Source organism: Ovis aries, chromosome 7 (genome assembly GCF_016772045.2).
Source record: "Ovis aries strain OAR_USU_Benz2616 breed Rambouillet chromosome 7, ARS-UI_Ramb_v3.0, whole genome shotgun sequence".
Taxonomy (NCBI): domain Eukaryota; kingdom Metazoa; phylum Chordata; class Mammalia; order Artiodactyla; family Bovidae; genus Ovis; species Ovis aries.
Genome location: NC_056060.1, coordinates 2,345,064 through 2,363,337, shown reverse-complemented (window position 1 = coordinate 2,363,337; position 18,274 = coordinate 2,345,064). Strand labels below are relative to the sequence as shown.

At 41.0% G+C, this 18,274-nt stretch overlaps 1 protein-coding gene and 1 long non-coding RNA gene across 2 annotated transcripts in view; one reads left to right on the top strand and one right to left on the bottom strand.

Annotated features, from left to right (window-relative positions):
* Window positions 1–7,537, bottom strand: part of YTHDC2 (YTH N6-methyladenosine RNA binding protein C2) — a 71,990-nt gene extending 64,453 nt beyond the window's left edge. Inside the window, exons 1-2 of the mRNA XM_015096775.3 lie at window positions 7,135–7,537; window positions 5,271–5,361 (exon numbers count right to left, since the gene is read on the bottom strand). Of these exons, the coding sequence (XP_014952261.2) occupies window positions 5,271–5,361; window positions 7,135–7,318 (275 nt within the window). The 5' untranslated portion in view covers window positions 7,319–7,537. The remainder of the gene's footprint in view (window positions 1–5,270; window positions 5,362–7,134) is intronic.
* A 2,705-nt stretch (window positions 7,538–10,242) lies between these two features.
* On the top strand, window positions 10,243–15,704 carry LOC132660146 (uncharacterized). The gene is made up of 2 exons (XR_009601393.1): window positions 10,243–12,889; window positions 15,037–15,704. It is a non-coding gene; the product is annotated as an uncharacterized LOC132660146 (long non-coding RNA).
* Window positions 15,705–18,274: the final 2,570 nt, after the last annotated feature.

Here is an 18,274-nt window from a genome sequence, read left to right as displayed (position 1 = left end):
TTAATTTCTGAAAATTCCTCAATGAATCATAACTTTTCTATGCCATCATCTACTCCTGAACAAGTGCTTGAAGGTGAAGGTGAAGTTGCTCAGTCGTGTCCGACTCTTTGCGACCCCGTGGACTGTAACCTACTGGGCTTCTCTGTCTATGGGATTCTCCAGGCAAGAATACTGGAGTGGATTGCCATTTCCTTCTCCAGGGGATCTTCCCAACCCAGGGATCAAACCCGGGTCTCCTGCACTGGAGGCAGACGCTTTAACCTCTGAGCCACCAGGGAAGCCCACACAAGTGCTTAGTGATGCTTAAATGATGACATAAAGATGAACTTATTAAAATTTAATCTTATCTAGAAATTTTAGTCAATTCCATGGTAAATCAGAATTATTGGGACGGGGGAGCCTGGTGGGCTGCCATCTGTGGGGTCACACAGAGTTGGACACGACTGAAGCGACTTAGCAGCAGCAGCAGCAGCAGCAGCAGAGATGTTCTCCATAGTAGGTTCTTTTCCCATCAGTCACTCATTCCCCTTCTCTCCCATTTACTTCATAAAATTTTAACTATAGAAGGCCAGAAGTGTGCTGAAATGAGCACTAGAGCAAGAGTCGGGAGGCCTGTGTTCACCTAGTAATAATCTTCCAAGTAACAATGTGATCAAAAATAAATGAATTTACTTCTGACACAGTAGAACCATTAATTTTAAAATCTCGAATATGTCTATCAGTTCCAAGATGTTTTAATTTTCTCAAAAATCATCTCAGCGAAATTTTCCTAGATTTTACTTTTAATTCTCTTTTATTCAATCACTCATCATATACTTAACACCTACTGTATGCCAGGCACTATGCTAGAGGCCAGGATTACAAAGTTGAGAATACACTCTTTCCTCAGTAAACTCACAACTAAATTAATAGGTTAGATTGAAACTTTCCTAACATAGATTGCCTAATAATCATACAGAATTAATGTAGAAGCTTCCCTGCTGGCTCAGTGATAAAGAGGAGATGCAGGAGATGCCACTCTGATCCCTGGGTCAGAAAGACCCCCTGGAGAAGAAAATGACAACCTACTCCAACATTCTTGCCTTGAAAATACCATGGACAGAGGAGCCAGGTGGGCCTCAGTCCATAGGGTTGCAAAAGACAACAAAACAATGTATAAAAATAACTCATACTAAGCAGTGGGAGTACTTAGCCACTACCATTTAAAATTTACTAAATTCAGTTTGAACAGATGGTGGACAGAAAGATAATACCAACTTGCTAGTTTTTGTTTTAGTAAAAAATTCTACTTGTCAATATTAGTGCTGTTCCTATACCATTCAACACCACAGTGGCACTGATATATAATTCAAAAAGTAGTGAAATTTTGGCAATATATTCACTTTGTTATTGTGCAGATGAAAACATTCTATACAGCAGCTGTCCTAGGTAAATTAATACAACGAAATCTCACCATGACTTCATTTCAATGTAACACACTACCATGAGAATCTAGTAGTCCCTTTACAAAGCAAAATTAACTAGAAACTACCTGCAAAATGTGGAAAAGATGCTAGATAAGTGAAGTTCACAAGAAGTTTTAAAAATGTAGTAACATGCAAGCCACATATGTCATATTTAAGTATAAATGAACTGAAAGTACAGGTAAGAACATTCTAACTTCTCACTTTCAAAGGGAAAAGTAATCATACATTATAATGAAGTTCTGATATTTCAATAGCTTCTTCCTTTTAAAGAAATGATAAAACTAATTATATCAAATGATGATATAACTAATCAATTACATATAACTAATGCAATTTTAATATTAATAAATTGTGGTGACCCAAGGATGAAAGAGCAGATAAAACCAAGGAGGGCCTTGGAATGTAGGAACAGAAAACCAGACCCTTATTGTCCTTCCCTCCCACACCCATGTTGTAACTATTAACAAATTTCAGGTCCTCCTGAGCAGTATAACCTGTCTCCCCTTCTACCCCACAGGGAGAAGGTATTTGCCTTATTCTTCCCCCACTCAGTATACGGGCCTCATCCAATCAGCTAATGACTTGCAAGACCCCTATTCTGCTCCTTGTGCCCTGGCTATAAAAATAGACCACGGACCTGTTCAATGTCCATTCTCTCTTGGGCCAGCCCACTGTTCTAACAGCATCCCCCACTCTAATAAACTTTATTTCCCTCTCATTCTGTCTCATGTCTAGAAATTCTTTTCCAACCCAGGCATGGACCATGACATAAATGTTGCATTTACACAGTATGTTACTGAATAATTTACCTCAAATACAACCAGACAGCTATTCCCCACTTTACAAACCTGAGAACAGTTTAAAAATCTGCTGAAGAGCCAAATCTGAAATCACTACTTAAAAGTTCTCAGCCACCAAGGAATTAATGTCTTTATACAAAGATTCAAAGTCTTCCCTCATAGCTCAGTTGGTAAAGAACCCACCTGCAATGCAGGAGACCTTGGTTCAATTCCCGGGTTAGGATGATCCCCTGGAGAAGGGATAGGCTACCCACTCCAGTATTCTGGCCTGGAGAATTTCATGGACTGTGTAGTCCAGGGGGTCGCAAAGAGTCGGGCACGACAGTGATTTTCACTTCACTTCACAAAGATAATACACATTTGTTTAATGTCTAGCAAATACCTGATTTCATTTCCCTTTAATCTGTACTTCCACTAGGCAGAGAGAGGGGCTTCCCCAATGGCTCAGCAGGTAAAGAATCCAACTGCAGTGCAGGAGACACAGGAGATGCCAGTCCAATCCCTACGTCAGGAAGACCCCCTGGAGTAGGAAATGGCAACCCACTCCAGGATTCTTGCCTGGAAAATCCCATGGACAGAGGAGCCTGGTGGGCTACAGTCCAACGGGTGACAAAGAGTCAGACACTACTGAGTGACTAAGCACAGGCAGACAGATGCAAAGACCTAACTCCAAACGATTTTATCTTCAATACTGCAATACAAATATACAAATTTATTGAAGTTCACACCACACAAATCTATGTTTTTTTGTGATTAGCTCAGAAATAATAAACCGAGTTAATTTTGTCACTAAACACAATTATTTCCATGTCATGCTCACTATGTTCGTGACCATTTCTTTTTCTTTTTTGTGACTTAATGGACTATAAACAACTTAGAAATGAGCATTATCTAATATTTCTCTCTTAACTACTCATAGTTCCTAAAACGTTGCTATGAATTCATTACAAACAACAAAAATTAATTAGCTAAACACTAACTATGTTTGATTGTTGGCTCTTCTGCTTGCTAGCTGTGTGAACTTGGGAAAACTTATATCTCCAAGCTTGACTTGCCTTATCTGTTATATAGGAACCAGGTATTAAAAAAGTAGAGCCTACCATACAAGAATGTTGTGAGGATCAAATGATAATTTACTTAAAGCACCTAGCACAATGCCTGTCTCACAAGAGCACTTAATAAATGTTAGCTACTGTTACTATTATTTCTGTACATCACAGGGTTTTAATGGATTTCCAAAACTTCACTAGCAGGGTTCCTCACTTTTAACCCAACTTTCCTATTTTAGCTAGGGGAAGAGAGGGGGAGTGCAGCACTCAGTCTTTTAGGGCAGAAGGTAAGGGAGGCAATAATCCAAATCTGAAAGGGAGATCTTGTTGTAGGGTACGGCGTCCTGGTCAGGGTGAGAAAAATACTTGCACGCATGCCTGCATGTGTGCGTGCTCAGTCGTTAAATCATGTTGGACTATTGTGACTCCACGTCCCACCAGGCTCCACTGTCTAAGGGATTTCTCAGGCAAGAATACTGGAGTGGGTTGTCATTTCCTCCTCCAGGGGATCTTCCCAAGCCAGGATCAAAACAGCGTCTCCTGTATATCCTGCATTGGCAGGCAGATTCTTTACCACTGAGCCATCTGGGAAGCCCAAGTGAAATACTTGGATACCTGCTTAAGCAGCATCTTCAGCAATCACAAAATTAAAAACCTGTACTTGGAAAACCTGTTTTCATATACTTTATATCTATTCTCTCTACAAGTTTTTAAAGAGTTCACTTTGTAAGTTTCATTTTGTCTAACCTGGACTAAGACGAATAGGAAACAATTTTGTTTTATTCATGAACAAATTAAAGACTCAGAAAAGTGTGCTCTTAGAACCAAAACATAGTGATACCAGTTCAGGAAAAATGAAACAAATTATAAGGAGGTAAAATCTGGGGTATGGGAATACTTGACTGGAATTTCTAAGAAAATATAAGGATATAGTAAAGAACACAAAACAAGTGCTATTCTAACAAGAGTATTTTCACCAAAAGGTGAACAGTTATCTAAAAAAAAACAATCAATTCAAAGTAAATTCAACTCTCTAAAAGGAGATAAAAAACAAAATCCAACACACATAGCTTCATTTCAAAAGAAAGGATATTAAAAAAAAAAGTGATCAGAAAAACAACTGTAAATTATCACACAGGAATTCTGCAATCTGTTTTTAAAACTCAAGTAAGAAGCTCAAAATAAACTGCAGGATCACAGAATCTCAACTAGCACAAAGAGATTAACTCTTTCATTTTTTTACATTAAAAAAAAAACAAAACTGGCATTTAAAGTTAAGGGACATGATCAAACTAAAGAATGAAGCACTGAGAGGCTGGGAGTAGAATCCAGGTTTCTTGCCCTTTTCTCCATACCTCTCTAATAGGTATAATGGAACCATAATACCAGGCACAAAAGAAAAAAAAAAGAAAAAGACTAATTTTCTAAATTAACAAAGTTAATTCTAGGAGATTAAAAAAAAAAGATCTTTACTCAGGAGTGAACGTAAGTTCCATTTCATTTAATCATTTCTAATCATCAGCTTTGTGGCTTGCTATGAAAGAAAACAGTAAGCATGTGTTCTAAAGCATTCCATTATAGTACAGTAGCTTTGAAAGAGTTAAGTTCTGTTAATAATTGTATTTACTATTTTAAGGCTATCCATTCTTCAAGAAAAAAAAGAGCTTTGGTTTCTATAAAAAAAAGAAAATATCTTTCTGAATGCAATCAACTTCAACTTTTAAACCATTTTGCTAACATCTTAAAATTGATCTTCTCTCACCCTCTCCCAACCAAGGAAAACAAAACAGGTGGATAGGAAGAAAAGCAAAGAGTTGAGTTTGGTACAAACATAAATCAGATCTTCTATATACAATATAATTAAGGATGTGAATCTAAAACGGTTTAACTATTTAGTCGAAAACATTTCTCTTTTTCAATAAAGTTTTTTTAATTAAGAAAACTTATCAGCTTACCCTTTACTTTTAGAAACCAAACCAAGAGACTGACTCAACCGATGAATAAAGGCTCTTTCTGTACTGGTCAAAGAAGAAGGAAATTCCATTTCTACATGGGAAAAAAAAAAAAACACACACACACACACAAAGCATCATTTGCTGATAGGCAAATTTCTTTCAAAGTATTTCAGCACACATATATTCATAAAATTTGAAAAAAATCATATAAGCACATTTACCATATTTTATGTGAAAAGTAGATACAGGCATACCTCAGTGAGATTGTGGGTTTGGTAACACTCTTGCAATAAAACAAATATAATAAAAAATAATAAAGCAAGTCATACAAAATTTTTCAGTTTCCAGGGCCTATGCTGGTTTGTTCCTGGGCCTATTTATGGTTACACTACACTGTAGTCTATTAAATGTGCAACAGCATTGTGTATTTAAAAACAATGTATGCACAGTAATTTAAAAATACTTTATTGATAAAATATGCTAACCATCACCTGACAACAGAGAATTGCCACAAACCTTCAACTGTTTAAAAGAGAAAAAACTATTTTAAAAATCTGCAAAGTAAAATAAAGTGTAATCATCAGCTATATCTGTACTAATTAATCACTTAATGTCTACCAGAATTCTGATATCAGTAACACTTAAACCTAAATATGATAAAGGACTCTGATGTTCACCAAAGATTACTACTCTTACTTATGCTGAAATCTTGAGCTCCTATAAAAACTGACGAAGTTTACTATCTTAACTTACTTCTTGTTTAATTAACAAAATGCTTATTTCCTTCAGTGAGGAGGTATGCTCAAGAATTATGAACGCTCAGCATCAGATTCCACTGTCTTTGCCTTCAAAACTGCACAGAATTAATATTTTACTGTCTCAGATAGTAAAATGTGGATATGTTGCGTATTTCTGGGGCTTCATATCTGTTTCTTCTTCCTTTTAAGACGCTTTTAATTAAGCTTCCAGAGTAAGGGGCCCTTGCATTTAGACCAGCAAATCAGAATGAGCACTTAACATATACTGTACTGATCACAGGTCGACTGCTGGCTCTGCACCGTGTGACTCAAGTCGCTTTCTAACCTTAAGAGGTATGGAAGATGCTTTGTCTACCAGGAATTTAATTCCTTTTTTGTTTTAACTGTTCAATAGAGTGATGCTTCCAGGATTTAAGCAAAGGACTACATGTTGCCACTTCATTTATCTGTACAGTTTCCTTCCGCTCCTCTACTTCCTTAACTCAAACTAAACCTACCTCGATTTAGAAAAAAGAAAAAAAAAAGCAGGGGCTCAATGGCACCCCACTCCAGTACTCTTGCCTGCAAAGTCCCATGGACAGAGGAGCCTGGTAGGCTGCAGTCCATGAGGTCGCTAAGAGTCGGACACGACTGAGCGACTTCACTTTCCCTTTTCACTTTCATGCACTGGAGAAGGAAATGGCAACCCACTCCAGTGTTCTTGCCTGGAGAATCCCAGGGAGGGGGGAGCCTGGTGGGCTGCCGTCTATGGGGTCGCACAGAGTCGGACACGACTGAAGCGACTTAGCAGCAGCAGCAAACAATACCTAAAAGTTGTGGCAAAGCTACCGGAAGGCCTCTCCCTAGGGAAAGAAATGCCTCGTGCTACGGAGCAACCTGATTTTTTCGCTTTCGGACGCCACGAAGGGTCCCGACACTTGGCTAACCCGCAGGACTCTGCGGCCCCTCACATCCCGGGAGAGCGCGACCACGCCGGCCTCCGCCCCCCGCCCTCCTCGCCCGGGCCGGGCCGCCTTCCCTCCCACGCGTGAGGCAGCCCCTGCCCACCGAGGGGCCGGGCTTCCGGGAGGTGGGGCAGCCGGCGGGGTCCCTGTCAGGAGCCTCACCTCTCTGGTCCCCATAGCGGAAGCGCTCCAGAGCGATATTGACTGCGATCTTCACCTCCTCGTCTATACGAATGTCCTTCAGCCCCTTGGCCCGGCCGCCGCCCCCAGGGCAACAGGGCGCGGGGCCGCCCCCGCCCCCACCGGGAGCCGGCGGCCGCGGGGAGACGCTGCTCGGCCTCGACATGGCCCTGAGAAGACGGTCTCCCCGCGATAGAGCCGCCAGGCCTGCCGGCTGACAGCCAACGATAGTCAGACTGGGCCTCTCGGGCCCTTGCCGGGGCAGGACGGCCTCACAGGCGGCCCGCACTGCGCAGGGCGCGCCGGAGAGCCCTCGGTCTCCACAGCAGCCGGCGAGGTGCCGGCGCCAGTGCAACTCCAGCCCGGCAGACAGCGCGGCCGTGATGACGTCACCGGAGCCGGCGCCCGTGACCTCAGCGCGCAGGCCGCCCCGGCCTGGGGGCGCTCCGCCCCAGGCTCCAGCTCGACGGCTGTGTTTCTCCCGGTGGTCTCCGGTCTGCAGCTACACCCTCACCGAGGGGCTCTTATTGGATCGCTGCGTGGTTAAATCCTTTTCAATAAGCATGTGTGGGCTCCTACTCTGTGTCCTAGATACACTTTGGGAAACCAGACAGAAGGAATTCCTGCCCTCAAGGAGTTTGTGTTCTTTTGGGGGTAGTGTTGCCAGATTTAGTAAATAAAAATACAAGATGCCCCGTTTATTTGAATGTCAGATAAAGAACAAAATTTTAGTATAGGGCTTTCCTATGCAATATTTGGGAGCACACAGACTAAAGAATTCCCTGGGCTTCCCTAGTGGCTCAGACAGTAAAGAATCGACCTGGGAGGCAGGGGGTTTGATTTCTGGCTTGGGAAGATACCCTGGGGAAGGGAATGACTACCCACTCCCGTATTCTTGCCTGTAGAATTCCGAGGACAAAGGAGCCTGGCCAGCTACAGTCTTAAGTTGGACACAACTGAGAACACAAGAATACTAGGAGTAAAGAATTACTCAGTATCTGAAATGCGAATTCAACTGAGTGGCCTTATTTGGCAACCCTAGATGGGAAAAACAGGCGATAACCAAAAAAAAAAATGATTAAATCATAATTGTAAGTGCTATGTGAGGTAATGGAATAGGAAGATGGAACCTTTAGTTTGCGAAGTCAAGGAAGATTATGAGAATGTCCGTTTGCATTTATACAGTTACACTAACACAAACCTAAACCTAGCCACACTGCTTCCACTCTGGTTTTCCTATTATCCATTCTCCAGAAAGCAACTAGAATGATCTTTTTAAAAACACATTAAAAAGATCTTGGTTCTCAGTATCTTTGAGTTCCTTATCCACTGTTTCAACAAAACACTAAACCAAATTTTTTTTTCAATTCAGAAAGTTCCAAAGAGCAAAACTTGAATTTACTAGGCATTACAACTATGTACACAGTATTTATATCCTATTAGGTATTATATGTGATTTACAGATGATTCTAAGTATATAACAGGATGTCTATAGGTTATATGCAAATAGTACTATTATTTTAAGGGCTTCCCTGATAGCTCAAGTTGGTAAAGAATCTTCCTGCTATGCAGGAGACCCTGGTTTGATTCCTGGGTCCAAAACATCCCTTGAAGAAGGGAAAGGCTACCCACTCCAGTATTCTGACCTGGAGAATTCCAGGACTGTATAGTTCATGGGGTCACAAAGAGTCAGACACGACTGAGCAACTTTCACTCAGTGCCATTTTATATGAGGGACTTAGATTTTTGTATCCTCAAAGGGGTCCTGGAACCAACTGCCTGCAGACAGAGAGACAACTCTACAAGCCAAGTAGGATAACATCCCTACACAAAGCACTCTTATCAGTCCCCACTGCAACTCTAAAATACCCTCATTTCCTTACTAAGACCCTTAAGGCTGCATGATCTGGCATCTGTCTACCTCCATAAGGCTCATCTGTGACCATTCTCATCCTCACAGTGCTCAAATGCACTGATTCATTCCTGTCCCTTGAACATATCAAGCTCATTATTATCAGGGAAACTTTCCACTTGAACAGTTTCCTCCTGCACATGACAGTCTCCCTCCCAATACTTCATATGAATGCCTCTTTCTCATCATTAAAGCCATCGTCATTATCCCTTACCTAGATAGGCTCTCCCGCAGTAATCCATTATCATTTACTATTGTTTGAAATTACTTTATTTATATATTTATTAGTTGCTCTTCCCACACAACATAAGCCTTTTAAGACCAGGAACCTTGTTTATCTTCTCTGACAATATTTCATCAGCAGCAAGAACTGTATGGTCATACAATAATTATTTATTGATTTTCCATATTATATAATAGAATCTGTAATTAAGATTTGTCATCTCTATCCTCTAGAAATTTTCTTCATAATTCTTGGAATCCTAATCAATTTGATTGATTAGGCAGGGGCGGGCAGTGGCCTGCTGCAGGGCTGGGGGGACTGAGTGTAGCAGGGCCTGCATGGGACCTTTTGAAGGAGGAAGCCATTATCTTCATTACCTCCACCATAGTTTGGCCCCAGGTAAATAACAGGGATTTGATTTAGGTCATACCTGAATGGTCTAGCGGCTTTCCCTACTTTCTTCAGTTTGAGTCTGTGGTAATAAGGAGTTCATGATCTGAGCCACAGTCAGCTCCTGGTCATGTTTTTGTTGACTGTATAGAGCTTCTCCATCTTTGGCTGCAAAGAATATAATCAATCTGATTTCAGTGTTGACCATCTGGTGATGTCCATGTGTAGAGTCTTCTCTTGTGTTGTTGGAAGAGGGTGTTTGCTATGACCAGTGTGTTCTCTTGGAAAAACTCTATTAGCCTTTGCCCTGCTTCATTCCACATTCAAATTGCCAACATCTGCTGGATCATGGAAAAGGCACTATGACTCTATGCAGATGACACTACCCTTATGGCAGAAAGTGAAGAGGAACTAAAGAGCCTTCTTGAAGCAGGGTGATAATATACAGCCTTGACGTACTCCTTTTCCTATATGGAACCAGTCTATTGTTCCATGTCCAGTTCTAATTGTTGCTTCCTGACCTGCATACAGATTTCTCAAGAGGCAGGTCAGGTGGTCTGTATTCCCATCTCTTTCAGAATTTTCCACAGTTTATTGTGATCCACACAGTCAAAGGCTTTGGCATAGTCAAGAAAGCAGAAATAGATGTTTTTCTGGAACTCTCTTGCTTTTTCCATGATCCAGCTGATGTTGGCAATTTGATCTCTGGTTCCTCTGCCTTTTCTAAAACCAGCTTGAACATCAGGGAGTTCACGGTTCACGTATTGCTGAAGCCTGACTTAGAGAATTTTGAGCATTACTTTACTAGCATGTGAGATGAGTACAATTGTGCGGTAGTTTGAGCATTCTTTGGCATTGCCTTTCTTTGGGATTGGAATGAAAACTGACCTTTTCCAGTCCTGTGGCCACTGCTGAGTTTTCCAAATTTGCTGTCATATTGAGTGCAGCACTTTCACAGCATCATCTTTCACGATTTGAAACAGCTCAACTGAAATTCCATCACTTCCACTAGCTTTGTTCATAGTGATGCTTTCCAAGGCCCACTTGACTTCACATTCCAAGATGTCTGGCTCTAGATTAGTGATCACATCATCATGATTATCTGGGTCATGAAGATTTTTTTTGTACAGTTCTTCCGTGTATTCTTGCCACCTCTTCTTAATATCTGCTGCTTCTGTTAGGTCCAGACCTTTCTGTCCTTTATCGAGCCCATCATTGCATGAAATGTTCCCTTGGTATCTCTAATTTTCTTGAAGAGATCTCTAGTCTTTCCCATTCTGTTGTTTCCTCTATTTCTTTGCATTGATCGCTGAAGAAGGCTTTCTTATCTCTTCTTGCTATTCTTTGGAACTCTGCATTCAGATGCTTATATCTCTCCTTTTCTCCTTTGCTTTTCGCCTCTCTTCTTTTCACAGCTATTTGTAAGGCCTTCTGAGACAGCCATTTTGCTTTTTTGCATTTCTTTTCCATGGGGATGGTCTTGATCCCTGTCTCCTGTACAATGTCACGAACCTCATTCCATAGTTCATCAGGCACTCTATCTATCAGATCTAGGCCCTTAAATCTACTTCTGACTTCCACTGTATAATCATAAGGGATTTGATTTAGTTCATACCTGAATGGTCTAGCGGTTTTCCCTACTTTCTTCAATTTGAGTCTGAATTTGGTAATAAGGAGTTCATGATCTGAGCCACAGTCAGCTCCTGGTCTTGTTTTTGCTGACTGTATAGAGCTTCTTCATCTTTGGCTGCAAAGAATATAACCAATCTGATTTTGGTGTTGACCATCTGGTGATGTCCATGTGTAGAGTCTTCTCTTGTGTTGTTGGAAGAGGGTGTTTGCTATGACCAGTGCATTTTCTTGGCAAAACTCTATTAGTCTTTGCCCTGCTTCATTCTGCATTCCAAGGCCAAATTTGCCTGTTACTCCAGGTGTTTCTTGACTTTCTAATTTTGCATTCCAGTCCCCTATAATGAAAAGGACATCTTTTTTGGGTGTTAGTTCTAAAAGGTCTTGTAGGTCTTCATAGACCCGTTCAACTTCAGTTTCTTCAGCGTTACTGGTTGGGGCATAGACTTGGATAACTGTGTTATTGAATGGTTTGCCTTGGAGACGAACAGAGATCATTCTGTCGTTTTTGAGATTGCATCCAAGTACTGCATTTCGGACTCTTTTGTTGACCGTGATGGCTATTCCATTTCTTCTGAGGGATTCCTGCCCGCAGTAGTAAATATAATGGTCATCTGAGTTAAATTCACCCATTCCAGTCCATTTGTGTTCCCTGATTCCTAGAATGTCGATGTTCACCCTTGCCATCTCTTGTTTAACCACTTCCAATTTGCCTTGATTCATGGAACCCTTATAAGAAATGGAGTAGCCATCAGAGTCAACAAGAGTCCGAAATGCAGTACTTGGATGCAATCTCAAAAATGACAGAATGATTGCTGTTCATTTACAAGGCAAACCATTCAGTGTCACACTAAACCAAGTCTATGACCAGACCAGTAATGCTGAAGAAGCTGAAGTTGAACGGTTCTATGAAGACCTACAAGACCTTCTGTTAGGGGAAGCACACTGATTGAAACCGCCCACCCTGGCCAGGCACCACAGTAACCATCTGCATGAGTTGTTTTATGACAGGAGATCCTGATAAGGAATACAGAATTAATAAGCCATCACCAACCGGAAGAATTCGGGAAAGGTCTAAAGGAGACACTGCATGTCAGTCCACTTCCCAGAATCCCTCTCGCTAGCATCCATCTTGGCTGAGCGATATGTGCGCCACCAGGAAAGACTCTGAATTAGAATGATTGGTCAAAGACTACCCGGAAACTAATCCCATCACCATAAAACCCAACATTGCAAGCCACGTGGCTGAGCAGTTCTCCTGGGTTCCCTTACCCTACTGCTCCCCACTCAGATGCCCTTTTCCAATAAAATCTCTTGCTTTGTCAGCAGATGTGTCTCCTTGGACAATTCATTTCCGAGTGTTAGACAAGAGCCCAGTTTCAGGCCCTGGAAGGGGTCCACCTTTCTGCAACAAATGGCGACTCTGGCGGGGACTCTTCTTCACTGAAACTGACATCCTGACCACTCGGGGTACTAAGGAGCCAGCTTGCCTGCCAATGGACCAGACCCAGCGGCCACAACTGGGACCCTTTTGTCCCTGGTCTCCTCCTGACGTGGACAACTGGCCAGAGTGCCTGGAACAGGTAAGGAACAAGAGACTTTATTGACCTCTCTCCCCTTCCCTCTCTCTCTCCTCTCCTTAACCCTTCCTATCCTTCCCTGTTTTTCTAGTCCCCTGGTCCTGGAACCAGGAATCTGGTTGAAGGGCCTTCAGCCTGACCTAAGGATTGGAGACTGATCACCTCCTCTTGGCAAAGAACTCAAATTCTGGTTCTGGTCTGGTCTGATTTCTGGTAGGGCCAAATTCCAGTCCTCCCTTCTCTGGATGCCCAGGGGAAAGTCCCATAACTCCTGGGTATCTGTAGGTGGCAGGAGACATCTGTAAGGCCACCCCTTTCACCCCCCTCTCCCACTTCCTCCCCCTTCTTCTTTCAACCTGGCTTCCTTTCCTTCCTTGAAATCTTTGAGGTCTTCTGAGAGACTGTATTCTTGTATTTAAGGGCTTCCCTGGTGGCGCAGAGGTTAAAGGGTCTGGCTGCAATGTGGGAGACATGGTTTCGATCCCTAGGTCGGGAAGATCCACTGGAGAAGGAAAAATGGTAACACACTCCAGTATTCTTGCCTGGAGAATCCCATGGATGGAGGAGCTTGGTGGGCTACAGTCCACGGGTCGCAAAGAGTCGGACACGACTGAGTGACTTCACTTTCACTTTCACGTTGATGAGGACTGCCAAGTTTATATGTGCGTGTGTTAACTCTGTGTTCTGTGTTGTGATTTTTGATGGCCATTTTGCTTCGTTTGGCCAACATTTGGTTTAGACCTGCCACCATTTTGTTAGAACTTGATTTTCTTTCCCTGTGCCTTGAGACCAGGGCTTTCAGGAACACTTATCTAGACCATCTCTAACTCCTGACACTGAGGAAAAAGGGAAAAAAGACTGGAAGCTAGATTTTGCAGTGTCTGTCGAAATATGTCTTGGTATGTCTTTGTCTCTGGGTAATATTTTTGAGGTTAATTTGTAAATGAGCTCTATTTATTTGGCTTAAAAAAAGGTCCAGTTCAGTTCAGTTGCTCAGTCGTGTCTGACTCTTTGTGACCCCATGAATCTGAGCACGCCAGGCCTCCCTGTCCATCACCAACTCCCGGAGTTCACCCAGACCCACGTCCATCGAGTCAGTGATGCCATCCAGCCCTCTCATCCTCTGTCATCCCCTTCTCCTCCTGTCCCCAATCCCTCCCAGCATCAGAGTCTTCTCCAATGAGTCAACTCTTCGCAGGAGGTGGCCAAAGTACTGGAGTTTCAGCTTTAGCATCATTCCCTCCAAAGAAATCCCAGGGCTGATCTCCTTCTGAATAGACTGGTTGGATCTCCTTGCAGTCCAAGGGACTCTCAAGAGTCTTCTCCAACACCACACTTCAAAAGCATCAATTCTTCAGCACTTAGCCTTCTTCACAGTCCAACTCTCACATCCATACACGACCACAGGAAAAACCATAGCCTTGACTAGACGGACCTTAGTCGGCAAAGTAATGTTTCTGATTTTGAATATACTGTCTAGGTTGGTCATAACTTTTCTTCCAAGGAGTAAGTGTCTTTTAATTTCATGGCTGCAGTCAATATCTGCAGTGATTTTGGAGCCTAAAAAAATAAAGTCTGACACTGTTTCCACTGTTTCCCCATCTATTTTCCATGAAGTGATGGGACCGGATGCCATGATATTCGTTTTCTGAATGTTGAGCTTTAAGCCAACCTTTTCACTCTCCACTTTCACTTTCATCAAGAGGCTTTTTAGCTCCTCTTCACTTTCTGCCATAAGGGTGGTGTCATCTGCATATCTGAGGTTATTGATATTTCTCCCAGCAATCTTGATTCCAGCTTGTGTTTCTTCCAGTCCAGCGTTTCTCATGATGTACTCTGCATAGAAGTTAAATAAGCAGGGTGACAATATACAGCCTTGACGGACTCCTTTTCCTATTTGGAACCAGTCTGTTGTTTCATGTCCAGTTCTAACTGTTGCTTCCTGACCTGCATACAGATTTCTCAAGAGGCAGGTCAGGTGAGCACTTACAAATCAAATAATTCTAACGTAAACAATAAATTCCAGGTTCATGTGAACTAGGAAATATTCAGTATTAAATACCTGATATTAATGTTTGTTTGTTGACCTATCTAATATAGACATGTCTTAGAGTAATTAACACTAAATAGAATATGTTCATTATACCTAGGTTTAATATAAGTTGTGAAGAAGGCTGAGCACCAAAGAATTGATGCTTTTGAACTGCGGTGTTGGAGAAGACTCTTGAGAGTCCCTTGGACTGCAAGGAGATCCAACCAGTCCATTCTGAAGGAGATCAGCCATGGGATTTCTTTGGAAGGACTGATGCTAAAGCTGAAACTCCAGTACTTTGGCCACCTCCTGCGAAGAGTTGACTCATTGGAGAAGACTCTGATGCTGGGAGGGATTGGGGGCAGGAGGAGAAGGGGATGACAGAGGATGAGATGGCTGGATGGCATCACGGACTCGATGGACGTGGGTCTGGGTGAACTCCGGGAGTTGGTGATGGACAAGGAGGCCTGGCATGCTGCGATTCATGGGGTCGCAAAGAGTTGGACACGACTGAGCAACTGAACTGAACTGAACTGAAATATATCTTTTACAAGTTTGTCAACAAGGAAATTACCTCAAGTGAAGAAATTTCTAAAAAAATGTAAATGAGATATGAGCTTTTATATAAACTCTATTAAGAAATAGAGTTTAGAAATATCTGTCTAAAATAGTCTCTCCAGATTGGCATAACTTAAATTTCTAAGGGTTGTGCTAAGTGTGTTAAGTGCTGGAAGTCTATTGAATAGTTAGGTCATTTCCAAATAAAATAAGATTTTGAAACATTTACTACTAAACGCTAATTTCCTTTTACAGCGAAACTTTTGGGACTATAAATGAATAATGTTTGGTGCCATCCTAAAATGTTCTAAGAAAACAAGGGTTTTAGAAATTATCAGTTGTATTTATGCTCACCAATCTATAAAATGCTAATATAAAAGTTAGTTCTTGGTTGCTAAAGGAAAGTAGGAAGTGTGTTTTCAGTATTAAAAAGAAAGAAAGAAAGAAAGAAAAAGTTGTGAAAAATACTAAAGAGTTATGCATGATCAGGATTTTCTAAAATTGGATTACAATTAGTTAGATAAATGGATTTTGTTAGGAATGACATAGCCATAAGAAAACTGGTTAGAGTCAACTAGGCCCAAGATGGCGGAGATGACTTTCACTAGACCTTGAGCCTTGGTATTATTGTGACATATCAACAAGCTAAATGATACACCCATCAACACTGACTAAATTTGACCAAATGTTCTGAATGCTTTTAATTGATCTTTTTGATAAAACTTCCTAAATCGAATTATTTTGAAGTTCCTTTGACCTCTAGCTAACTTTAGGGTGCTTCAGAGGGCCCCTGAAACATCCCAAAGAGGGATATTAAACTGTGTTTATTTGGTTGGTTAAATTACATGAAAAAGATTAGAAATGAGTAATAAATCCACTCATGTTATAATGTATGGTAAAATTACTAATACAGATACCCTAGAAATTATATGGAGTTCTTAACATTCTGATATGTCCTGGTATTCCAGTGGAAAACCTGATGACTTCACAAAAGTTAACAAAAGGACTGAATGAACCAGCGAATGTGCTTATAATTTTCATGGTTTCTATCTGAAAAGTTATGGGTTTGAATCTTAGGTTTTCAGGGAGTAGGGAAAACCTTCCTCTCAAACTAATTATGACAATACTTTGGTAAAATTAAAAGCTATAAACAAAACAACTAAATTTTCTCTCTGACTCCTCCAAAAATTGGAAATTCTTAGGTTTCTAGTAAGTTTATCAAATGAGTTAGGAAGGTTATCTCACGGGTTCAAAAATCTCAAGAACTTTTTGAGACCTTAAAAAGGGAAGAATTCACCTAAATTTGTTAGGCAAAATCTGTGATAAGCCTTTGGTGTGAGTTTCCCAGCCCTGTTTTATTTTAAAAGTTCAGTCTGAGACTCTATAAATGTTTCAGCAAAATAAAAAGTCTATAATCAATTATGGTTATATAAATCATCAGACCAAAATCAGTGAGAACAGACCTATTTTGCAAACAAACTAGCCTTAATTTGGTTATATTTGATAAAAATGAGGGTCACTTTAGGGAGAAAAAGATATTTCAAAAATGTTAAATCCCAGTTTGTTAATGAAGGTCTGCATCTAGTAAGACTCATCTCTTAGATAGTTCTTTCCTGTTATGTGATATTAATGTAAAATTTAATTGAATTCTTAAAAACACCCTAAGTTTGTTTCTGAAGCTCATCTCAGTAATCTATCTTTGGATGAAGATCAGGATGTCTCATGATCTGCAACCAGGACTAGAAAAAGATATAATTTAAGGGATTGTCTCCAACTTGGATGGAAGGGCTTTTTTTATCAGGAGAAACTACACTACGCCAGGATGAGAAGACGACGACATCAGAGGTAGACAGCTTGCCCAAGATGCTGGACCTGATTTGTCTGATCATTTATGTTTTCTTGACTTCTTAGACCTTTGCATATAAATCAAATGCTTCTCTATCATAGGCCTGATTCTATGCTAGTTTTAGAAATCAATTCAGTTGTGTGTTTGTGGCCAATTACCTGTGTCTAGTTCTGGGTTACCTTGGTAAATTTCTCTACTACAAGACTCTAACTGGTTGGCTCTGAGGAAATTTACTTAAAAAAAAAAATTACAGGCATATTCGGGTCACTGTGATATTACTAGATGGGATCCCCTCACCGGGCCAATTAATAATGCCTGCTCTGACTCTGGCCATTAATTTGAGCTTTTTTCCTATTATCCAAGCTCAGTCAGAGCAACAAGAAAAGTTTCAGCAAAGGAGGAAAAAAATCTCCCAGAATTATGGGATGGATTTATATAGATAACACCAGGCTATGGTAATTTAGGTTTAAAGTCTCCTCTGTGTTGGAAACAATTAAATCATACTAAGAATAATCAGTCTAGTAACACTAAAAAACTGGGCTATGTGCCTTATAGATGGTGGTGCCAATATATAATTTCCCTGGAAGATAAAGATTCTACAGAGCTGACTAAGTCAGATGACCTGAGATACATCTAAGATGACTGGGCTATATCTAATGGAAGCTCTTAAGTCTTACTTGTGACTTTACTAATACACCTGGCTATGTTATTTGTATTTCACTTGTTTTACAAAACTGCTATTTCTTACACTGTCAAATGTGTGTCTGAGGCCTCTAATAGAATGATATATAGCCCCATATGAGATTGATGATGGTAACAGTGTAACTCTAGATATGGGAAGAAGCAACAAGAGGGAATATTTTCCTGGACCAAGAGGCTAGTAAGACAGGTGGTCCAGAGAATTTTGGATACCGTTTTATGGCCTAGTCCAGTAACAGCACATTGAGTGGCC